We start from the raw sequence: 11695 nt of genomic DNA, 5'->3' as shown, positions 1-11695 counted from the left end.
CCGCCCCCACAGATCCCCAAGCGACACATTCATATGATATTGGGAGGTTTGCTGGAAGAAGACTGACCAAATCATCTCGAAAAAGACATCTGAAGGAAGTCTACCAAGTCAGGAGTGAAGGGCCCGACCTCCCAACTATCTCATTCACCAAGGAGGATGGACAAGGCATTATACCTGGACATAACGACCCAGTAGTAATCACCATGATTCTTGCCAATGCTCATCTACATAGAACTCTGGTGGATCAAGGAAGCTCGGCTGACCTCTTGTTTAAACCAGCATTTGACAAGTTGGGATTGGACGAGAAAGAGCTAAGAGCCTACCCCGACACCCTCTTTGGATTAGGGGACACTCCCATTAAGACGCTGGATTTCATTTTCCTATACACAACTTTTGGAAAGGGGATAAAATCCAAAACCTTAGGCATCGACTTTATTATTGTCGATGTAGCTTTTGCCTACAATGCTCTGATAGGCAGAACAACCTTAAATCGGCTGGGAGCAGTGGTTTCTACACCCCACCTCTGTATGAAGTTTCCAACACCGGAAGAGATTGCCATCATCAGAGGAGACCAAAAGCTGGCAAGAAAGTGTTACAATGAAAGCCTGAACCTAAGAGGTAAAAGCAAGGAAGTTAATGCCATTAAGCTCGGAGGTGTCCGAGTTAAGGAAGAGTTACGACCACAGCTTGGAGGAAAAACCGAAAAGTTATAGACCGGACAAGAGGTCGAAAAGAATACCAACATAGAGGCCAATTTAACGGAAGAACTGAAGCAGAAGCTGACACAGCTCCTACAAGAAAATTCCGATCTTTTCGCCTGGAAAGCTTCCGACATGCCTGGGATAGATCCCTAACTCATGTCACATAGATTGGCTGTTCATCTGGGATCCCGACCTGTCCAACAAAAAAGACGGAAGCTAGAATTTGAACGTTCTCAAGTGGTCGAAGAGCAAGTGCAAGCCCTGCTAGAGGCAGGCTTTATTAGAAAAGTCAAGTATCTGGCTTGGCTGGCAAACGTGGTGTTGGTAAAAAAACAGAATGGCAAATGGAGGATGTGCGTTGACTACACCAACCTCAACAAGGCATGCCCTAAAGTCCCATATCATCTGCCAAGTATTGATACCCTAGTGGATTCCAGCTTAGGGTATCGATACTTGTCATTCATGGATGCTTACTCGGGATATAATCAAATTTTGATGTATAAGCCAGACCAAGAAAAGACATCGTTCATTACGCCCAGAGAAAATTATTGCTACGTGGTCATGCCATTTGAATTAAAGAATGCAGGGGCCACATATCAAAGGCTGATGAATAAGGTGTTCTCATCTCACTTGGGAGAGTTGATGGAGGTGTATGTAGACGACATGCTAGTAAAAACCAAGGATGACGCCAGCCTTTTGAACGATCTCTCCCAAATCTTCCACACTATAAGATTGCACGGGATTAGACTAAATCCCGACAAGTGCACCTTTGCAGTAGAGGCTGGAAAGTTTCTAGGATTTATGCTAACACAAAGAGGAATTGAAGCTAACCCCGACAAGAGTAAAGCGGTCCTAGAAATGAAGAGATCGACCTGCTTAAAGGAAGTCCAGTAGCTAAACGGCCGACTTGCAGCTCTATCCAAATTCTTGGCAGGATCAGCATTAAGATCCCTACCACTTTTTTCTCTACTAAGAAAAGGATGACAGTTCGAATGGACTCCTGAATGCGAAGAGGCATTCCAAGAGTTCAAAAGGTACCTGAGCCAACCTCCCATTCTTTCCCGGCCAAAGGCAGAGGAAGAACTCGTATTATACTTAGCTGTCGCCGAGAAGGCTGTGGTGTCAGCATTAATACGGGAAGATGAGGTCGGACAACATCCTGTCTACTTTACAAGCAAGGTGTTACAAGGCCCTGAACTAAAATATAAAAAACTTGAAAAGTTCGCATATGCCTTGATAGTATCATCTAGAAAGCCTCGACTTTATTTTCAATCTCACACCATAAGAATTCGGACAAACCAGCCCATGAAGCAAATCCTTCAGAAAACAGATATTGCGGAAAGAATAGTTCAATGGGCTATAGAGTTATCCGAGTTCGACTTGAAGTACGAAACTCAGATAGCAATAAAAGCCCAATGCTTTACCGACTTCATAGCCGAATACACAGGAGACCAAGAGGAGGCCCCACAACCTGGGAATTGTACGTGGATGGCTCCTCCAACAAAGTCGGAAGCGGTGCAGGCATACTACTGGTCAATGAAAAAGGAACTCAAATAGAAGTCTCCTTGAAGTTTGAATTTTCGGCTACCAACAATCAGGCAGAATATGAAGTCCTGATTGCCGGGCTAAAGCTAACCCATGAAGTCGGAGCAGCCAAAGTAGTAGTCCTCAGTGACTCCCAAGTGGTGACTTCCCAAATCAATGGAGAGTATCAGGCCAAAGACCAAAATATGAAAAGGTACTTAGAAAAAACTAGGGAGTATCTTGGGCGATTCCTTGAAACTGAAGTGAGACACATAACTAGGGAACTTAACAGCAGAGGAGACACCCTCTCCAAGTTAGCAAGTACCAAACCAGGGAAAAACAATAGAAGTCTGATTCAAGAAACTCTCCAAGAACCCTCAGTCACGAAGGCAGAAACCAAGCTAGACGTTTTAGAAATCTCCGGATTGGACTTCGGATGGATGACTCCCCTGGTCGAATACTTAAAATTCGACATCCTACCGGAAGAACAAAAAGAGGCCAAGATCCGGAGGGAAGCACAGAACTACACAATAGTGAGGAATGTCCTTTACTGAATGAAGTACATGGTGGAATTTGTGGAAATCATCTGGGAGCAAGATCTTTAGCCAGAAAGGTCATACAAGCTGGATTCTTTTGGCCGACCTTGCAAAAAGACACTGCCGACTTCGCAAGGAAGTGTCAACCATGCCAGATGCATGCAAATTTTCACGTCGCTCCCCAGAAGAACTTATTAGTATAACTTTTCCGCAGCCCTTTGCAAAGTGGGGACTGGATCTACTCGGGACTTTCCCCCAAGTGCCTGAACAAGTAAAATACTTTATAGTGGGAATAGATTACTTCACAAAATGGATTGAAACAGAACCTTTAGCCACCATCATGGCACAGAGAAGTTGGAAGTTTCTTTACAAGAATATCATTATTAGGTTTGGAGTCTCCCACTCCATCACCACGGATAATGGTACTCAATTTATCGACTCTACATTCAAGAACCTGGTGGCCAGTATGAAGATAAAATACCAATTCACCTCGGTAGAACATCCTCAAGCAAATGGACAAGCCGAGGTAGCCAACAAAGTTATACTGGCAGGGCATAAGAAAAGACTTCAATAGGCAAATGGAGCTTGGGCTGAAGAGCTTCCTCAAGTATTGTGGGCCTACCAAACTACACCTCATTCTACTACTGGAGAGACACCCTTTCGACTTGCTTATGGCACAGAAGCCATGATTCCTATTGAAGTGAACGAGCAAAGCCCTAGGGTGAGATTCTACGACGAGGTCGATAACGTTCAAGCTCACAAAGAAGAACTTGAGTTGCTCCCAAAAGTCCGAGAACAAGCCCAGATAAGGGAAGCAGCACTAAAGCAAAGGATGATGAATAGATACAATAAAAAAGTCATTCGAAGAAGCTTCGCCCCAGACGATTTAGTTCTAATCCAAAATGACATCAAGGGACCCTACAAGATAGTTGAGGTCTTAGGAAAAGGATACTATAAGGTGTCCGACCTAGGTGGATCCGAGCTTCCTAGGTCATGGCACGCCTGCAATATGAAGAGATATTACAGCTAGAATCGAACTTTGCTCCCTAATGTACTCTTTTTCCCGACTTCATGGTTTTTTCCCAAAAAATGAGTTTTTCCTGAAGGGGGTCTTAACGAGGCATCAAAGCGAGGGCTATGGGCAGAAAATTCATTCCCTTAGTAGCAAAAGCACACTAATGAAACCACATTTCATTAGTAATAACATCTCTTTTTTATCTCTTTATTTTTTCTCTCTAAAGTTTTCATTTACCATTACTACGATATGCATTGACTTAAGCTCAAAAAAGCGCAAAAATCTATTGACCGACCTACATGGTCGGCGAGATGAAGCGACGAGGTGCAAGTCACTGTAAAGAGGTTATAAAGGCCAATCGTGACAAGCTCGAACATAATATAGCTAACGACTTACAAGTCGGAAAGCCCGAGTAGAATAAAATGCATCGCAAAAATAACCTAAGTTACGATTCAATAAGTAAAGCAAAGTTGAACGTATAAGATTACGTTAATGGATAGCAAAGAGATACGAAATTCCCTTAGAGGGACCAAAGATAAGAGTTCTTTCGCAAAAACCTTACCAGGACAAAAGAGTACTTAACGAAAGGTTTTATTCTAGATCCACTGGATAATAACAAAATTATCTGACTTAGATAATAGAAAATCCATTTAACGAAAATCTCTCTCAGAAAAGTTTTGGAAACCCAAATCAGTGGGGACCTCCCACAAAAAAAGCTTTCAAAACAAAAGTTTCGTCAAATGGCAAAGAAACAACATCGTAGTTATAATAAACTACTTTTTTAAAAGTCTTATCCAAAAAGGACCAACATTAAAAGTCGTTGTTTAAAGACCCTATAAAAAGGACCAAATGTCAAGAACCATCAAAATATAAAAACGAATAAATTGTTTAAGAAAAGGACCCACAAGTCGGGCCTTAATAGCTTTCATCACTTAGGACCAAGGAAGGGGTTCGAATCATCACCAGGAAGGGAGGTCGGAACTTCGTCTGCAGAAGTCGGATGGGTCGGAGGAATCTTTTCAGCATCAGGAGCGGGAATCACCTCAGAAACAGAGGAAGAAGACTGCATATCAACCTCACGAGGAGGGGATTTAGCTATGTGCTGCCCCTCCGTCTTCAACTCAGAATCCGTAGCAGGGCGAGGAGGAGATACTATGGCACCATCAATAACGACTTTGTCACGGTGCAAAGGCGACAGATCCAAGTCGGGGGCCAAAACTCGAACTTGCTCTTTCAGCACCTCAAACATCACTTCAGTCCCCTCAGCAACGGACTCCTCCAGCTCCTGGTATCCCTCTCTGAGCTTGTCCAGTTCCTCCTTCAATTCTATTTTATCCGAAAAAAGGCAAACATAATTCTATTCGGCTTTCTCCTTTAAACTCTCAGCCATGGCACATTGGCCCATCAACTTCTTCTCCCTCTCCCGAGACTGGGCAAGCTCTTCCTTCAGCCTATCATTCTCCTCCTGCAGCCTTTTCTCATCCTCTTGATACATGACAATCCTCCCTTGGAGATCCTCCAAAGACTTTTGAGTAGCGCTCAATGGAGTTTTGTCAAAAATATCAAGAAGGGAGGTGTAGACCCCAGCAGTCCAGATTCCTCCTCGGATTAAAATCTGGAGATAATTTCGGATAGCAGCATCATCCATAGAAATTTGGCTATAGGAAAGGATGTGCTTCCTAGTAAACTTAAGACCATCAAAGCCTGCCTCCCCAACATTAGAGGCATTGGCTTCCGAGGTCTTACGTTTCTTTGAACTAGGTTCTGAGGAGGGAGGAGCTGGAGGGGTAGCCACAAAAGGAGGAGGGGGAGGAGGGGGAGTAGGGAGATTTATCGACTTGGCCTTACCAATAGAAATAGCCCAGCATCCGACATCCGAGGAGAAGAGGTAGTGGATGTCCCACCTTCCTACAACTGGGCAGCTCGGGCCCGAGCATTTCTCTTTGCCTCCTGTACCTTCTGGTAAGCTGCCACCCCGCTTTTCTTCATTTTTTCTGGAAAGAATAAAGTAAAAAGAATTAGCACACAAGTCGGTTATGAGCAAACAAGATTAACACAAGTCGGAAATAATTGAAATTGGTTACAAAAAGCAAAAGCTACCTAGTTTAGTCCGGACAAAGCTTGGAGAGCCAAGAAGAAATTTCTTGGTGTCCAGGTTTGGAACCCGCCCCCAAGCCTCTCGGAAAAACTCAACAACAGCCTCCTCTACCTCATCCAAGTCCACTAGACCATATTTCTCCATAGGAGAGGTTTCTACCTAATATAAAGAAAATCGGGGCTCATTGTCTTCATCTAGGAAAAAAGGGTAGTGGCCTTCAACAGCTTGGACTTTGAAAAAGAAGTTTTTAAAATCAAGAAAAGATTCATCAAAGATGGAAAAAACTTTCTGACTTTGGATAGCTCGGAAAGACACCCACTGTTGTTTATTATTCAAAGCACTAAAGGGCTTTGTCAAGTGAAAAAGATAGAAAAAGACCTTTAGAGAAATCGGAAAGTCAAGCTCTTGGTTGACAAGTCGGTAAATTTTCAAAAAATCCCAGGAATTAGGGTGGAGTTGGGTAGGAGCTACTCAGCAGTGGGACAAAACCTCCATCTCAAAATCAGAAAAAAGGGAAGGTAACCCCCAAACGGGTGAAAAGACAATCATACATGAAAATGAAATGAGGGTCAGACTTAGTAAGCCTCCCACAGCAAACTCTATCCTCTGTGTCTGGGGCTACTAACTCATACTTAGGTTCATCAGCTTCAAGACTACAAACCCTATGATGTTTCCTAAGTTCAATTATAAAAACATCATCTACTAGGAAACGTTCAGATAAAACGGAAGAATCTATCCATTGCAACAAAGGCTCAGGAATACGTGAAGACATTTTCAAAAGTGGGGAAGGAATGATAAAAACCTACATTGGTATAAACAAAAAGAAACCATCAACAAACAGGGTTCTGGAGATAAGGCAGCTTGTCCAAAGCAGATAAGGAAAACAGTCAATAAAAGAAACGATTTTTTAACACAAATTCCCAAAAGTTTCTCACTACAAACAACAAATATGCGTCAAGGATATACTCAAAACCCCCTTCCGAAGTACTATATTCCAAGTAGAAAGAAAGAAAATACGAAAAGAACAATAAAGGAGAGCCAGAGAAGGAAGAACTAACGTTATTTGTAGAGTTACAGGAACCCTAGAGACGAAGCGTGAAAACGAGGCAACCACAAACAGAAAGTTAAAAAAGATTTGAGTAAACGAAAAGAACAGAGAAAGAAAATTTCGAAAAGAAGACAAAAGAAAAGAAAAAGAGGAGGGAAAGGCATTTATAAGATACTAGGGGCATAACTGTAAAACGACGCAATCATTAAAAGAACGCGCCGTTACCAATGTAACTGCCCCCCACGTGTAAATGCAAAAGCCAAATGGACGCAACGCTTGATTAGACGCGACGGTTGAAAAAATTCAAAATCACGTTTGTTTCAAAATCACGTCGGTTTTCCGACTTAAAAAGGAATATCGACTTAAATATCCCCGAAATTCAACTAATACCCGAATCCAACTCATAACCAAAGAGATCGGACTCGAGTAGGGGCACTGTTCATACCCTGGCCCAAAGCGACGGCCAAACCCAATTAAGTTCAAAAAGGCCCAATCCAAAGGGTTGGCCTTCGCTGATCCATCCGACCTCTTCAAAGAGGTCAGGCTCGACATGAGCTGGCAAGTGACACTTATTCAAATAAGTAACTGCCTCCTTGAATCTCTCGCCCACTTCTAGAAGAGAGATCCCAACAACACTAAGATAAAGGGACGATTATCCACCGTCAGAAGTGGAACTACTTCAACGGTGGTTACCATCACCTATAAATACACTGAAGCACTCAGATAAAACTAAGTTCCAATACTCTAAACCTGCTTACCTCATTTGTTAACTTAAGCATCGGAGTGTCTTTGCAGATACCACCCCCCATTCTTTCACATACACAACTCAAACGACGGCTTCCAGACGTAAATCAAGTCGGAGATCACCCTCCTCTAGCGCTTGAGCCTCACAAACAAGCCCAACCACCATCCGGTTCTAGATAAGTCCCGGAACAATACATAATATTTTTATACATAAATAGTTATTCTTCTTTTACATTAATTTAACATTATAATATAATTAAGGGCAATTTACTTAAATAAATAAAGTGAAGGAGGAATTTACCCAATTATACATTTTTGAATACCAAGACGCAAATGCATTTTTCATAATTCTATAGAAACCGCTACTGGTAGTAACGGATTAGGGGAGAACATAAACCGTTGCTGGCAGCCGCTGTTTATATGTATTGGTGGCATAACAGAAACTGCTGCCTATAGCGATTTCTGTTATGCCACCAATACACGTAAACTGCGGACTACCCGCTGCAGTTTATGTTCTCCCTTAATCCGCTACTATCAGTAGCAGTTTCTATAGAATTATGAAAAAATGCATCTACGGTCTTGGTATTCAGAAATGTGTAATTGTGTAAATTCCTCCTCCACTTTGTTTATTTAAGTAAATTGTCCTATAATTAAAGAAGAGGGAAAATATAACAAAATACATAATAAATAATTATCAAACAATATGAAATAATGTTTTTATATTAAAAAATGATAGAATTTTCTTGCATGAAATGTGTGATATAATAAGCACTACTCAATAATAATTAATAAAATGACATTTCAAAAGTGATATCAATTAATATAATACAATTAGATAACCAATAATTATAAAACATTATTCAGTCAACAGATACATATGTAGATTTTATATCTTGCATTTAAACTACAAAATCAATATTCTTAAAAATCAGTATATTCAAATTAGAATCAAAATCTTATAAAAGATAAACAAAATGAAATCTTAAACAAAACTAAATTAACAAAAGCAAAATCAGGAACAAAAACATAACCCAACACAAGAAACTGATGTGCCTCTGCTCCCCCTTCTTCTCGTTTCCTACCCCTTTGAAGCACATCCCCAAATTTATTCATACTTTTAGTTGTGTATGGGATCAATATGCGATGCGTTTAGAAGGTGTTTTGTTAGCAATGAGTTATTTTGGATGTGACTAAGTTTCGGATGTGTTTAAAAGACATTTTGTTGGCTGCGACTTATATTTGGATGTGCTACGAGATACGTGTTTATATTTGAGGGATGAGTTGTTACGTTTGAAAATAAAGTAAACTACAAAATTAAAGAAAATGAGCTTCAGAAAAGATAAGGAAGAACAATTTTTAAAAAAGAACAATTTTTAAAAAAATAATATGTGAGGATATATAAAAACATTATGAAGTAAGAAATTGTGAAGGGAGATTAGGAGTGCCAATAGAAAGAAAATGACATAAGAGGGTTCGCACCAGTATGATATAAAAAGAACAAAAATGAAAATTAATTTGATTAATAAAATAAATTAAAAGAATTCAAACACATCTGACTGGGACAACAAATGAAGAAAATTACTAACAAAATAAGAAGAAATAGCGTATGCAAAGAATATAGGAGAACAAAGCAGTGATACTAATGAAAGATAAGAAAAAATGAAAAAAAAATACTTTGGTTAATAAAATAAACTAGAAGGGAAAAAAATTCTCGGAATTTGAAGAAGACTATTACCGAGAAAATGAGAAGATATGACTTCACCAGGAATGGGGAGAGCCGGAGAACTCATTGAGAAAGGAACAAATTTGAATGTTTATTAGCTAAAAATTAGTAAAATAGATATATAAAATTAATATAATTACGAAAGCAGTTATAGGACTTGTTTGGATGAACTTCTAAAAAAAGATCTTTTTTTGAGTTATAAGATCTTATGAAAAAGTAAAAATAATTTTATGTTTGAATATCTCATGCAAAAATATCTTTTTATCTATCAATTATATTTGGATATAATAATATAAAAATATTTTTTTGTTTATTTATTACATGAAAAACATCTTTTTTAAAGGAAAAAAGATCTTTTAAAAAAAAGATGTAAATTACAGCTTCTCAAAAAAATGTTTTTCTAATTTTTCTAGTACTTTTACTTTTACTACTTAAAATTTGTCAAACACGCTAAAAAATAAAAAAAAATTATTAAAATAAATTTTTTTTATCAAAATAATGACGCCCAAGCAAACACATAATTTACTTTTAAATTATAATAACTGATTAATGCTTAAAAAGTATTGGCTAAATAACATTTTTCTAATTCATAAGGGTCAGATTTTTTTTTAGTTGCTTATCCTTAAAAAAAGGTTTCTCTTAGGCCTTACTAAACTACACGGAGACAGCATTATAAGTTTCAATTTGCCAAATCTGAAAGCCAACCCCACCAGGCCACCACCATTCATCACATCCATATACCAATCACAATAATTATGATTATAAAAAATGCATTTCCATATTAAAATTAATCACTAAAATTAATTATTAATATAGTTATATATAAATATATATTATTTAATTTATTTTTAATAAATATTTATATTTTAATATATATTTTATATTAATAATTAATTTTAGTGTATAATTAATATGATTGTATAATTATTAATAATTAACTGTTTAAAAGTATAATTCCAAAAATAAATTAATTTCCCAAAAATAACAAAAGCAGAAAAGGAGAAGATTGTGAATTAGAAGCGACGCCTTCTACCTTCTCACAATCCCCAAGCAGGTACCAACCATTATTAATTTATAATTCTGATTAAAGAAGAAGGGGAAAAAAATTGATTGAGATGAAGTACGCTAATTGTTAAGCAAAATCAATATACAGGTATATAGACAATTACATTGGATCCGAAAAGAAAGGAAGAAGTAAACCAATCTAGTAATTACTTTAGGAGAATAACAATAAAAATGCAGAAAAGCAAAATACGAAAGGGCCAAAATAAGAAAAAAACTAGTGAGAGGGAAAGGTTGCTACAATGGCATTGGCACCACCCACCAATGTCACATTCAAGAGTCACAGAGTGGAGAAGACACCAACCGAATCCCACGCGCAGTAACTCTCACTCTCACCCTTTGCTGGCATTGTCTTTCCACTATCCACCACATGAATCTTGCCAGCTCACCTCACACCAAAACGACGTCGTCTTTACCCGAACCGCAACCAACCTCCTCCTCCGCGCCCGAAACGCTTTTTACGTTGGCGGATGCGTAGCGCGTGGAGAAGTTGCGTACGTCAGGGTCGTCGTGAAAATCACCGTTTTGCCCCTCGTCGAAGTTGAGGGCGTAGCTGAGTGGGTCGTACTGGTAGTTTGCGGCGACGCGCTTGGATGCGCGGTTGTTGTTGCGATTGAAGGTCCTGCGAATGAAGGTCTTCCATCTAGGACCGGCGAGGAGCTCAGACCACTCGCGGAGCTTCTTGAATGCCCGGAGGCCGCGGGACCACCAGTGGTCGGCGGCGGTGGGAGGAGGGGCGCGGGGGGAGGAGTTGTCGGACCAGGAGGCTGTACGGACGCGCTGCCACCATGAGGCGGAGCGTCGGCGCGGCGCGAAGCAGGGGAAGCAGGATGAGCGGGAAGTGGCTTGGGCTGTGGGTGTGGAGGAGGATTCAAGTTCCAGTTCCATGGACGAAATCTTCTTATCTTGTATTATATATATCACAGTGGCTATGAATCAATAATTCAATATATATGATGAGTGTGTTGTTGGTTTTGTTTTTGTGTGTAGAAAGTGGTTGCAACGGGATGTGGAGAAAGGGAGAGGGTGGAGTATGAGTTTGGAGGGTTATAAACTTATAATTTATAAATGGGAGAGTGATTCGTCGATGGATGGTGAGGTGGGCTCAGTTGAGTTGGCTTCGCTGGTGCCTCCCTGTTTTTGCTTAATTTAATCCCCAATCCAATTGTAATTTTGTAACGGAAATACCTACTATTAAGTGCTACTCACTTGCACGGTACATGGGCCCGGCTCATACACGAGTT

The 11695-nt window shown here is 39.8% G+C and overlaps 1 protein-coding gene across 1 annotated transcript; it reads right to left on the bottom strand.

Moving 5' to 3' along the window:
• LOC107632384 lies at nucleotides 10504-11609 on the bottom strand. Its single transcript, XM_016336072.2, has one exon. The coding sequence runs from the start codon at nucleotides 11337-11339 to the stop codon at nucleotides 10842-10844; it is 498 nt and encodes a 165-aa protein (XP_016191558.1). The 5' UTR covers nucleotides 11340-11609; the 3' UTR covers nucleotides 10504-10841.

The sequence above is a fragment of the Arachis ipaensis genome, chromosome B01 (genome assembly GCF_000816755.2).
Source record: "Arachis ipaensis cultivar K30076 chromosome B01, Araip1.1, whole genome shotgun sequence".
NCBI classification, from domain to species: Eukaryota; Viridiplantae; Streptophyta; class Magnoliopsida; order Fabales; family Fabaceae; genus Arachis; species Arachis ipaensis.
Note: the sequence above shows the minus strand (reverse complement) of the source record. Positions and strands in the feature narration are given on the sequence as shown.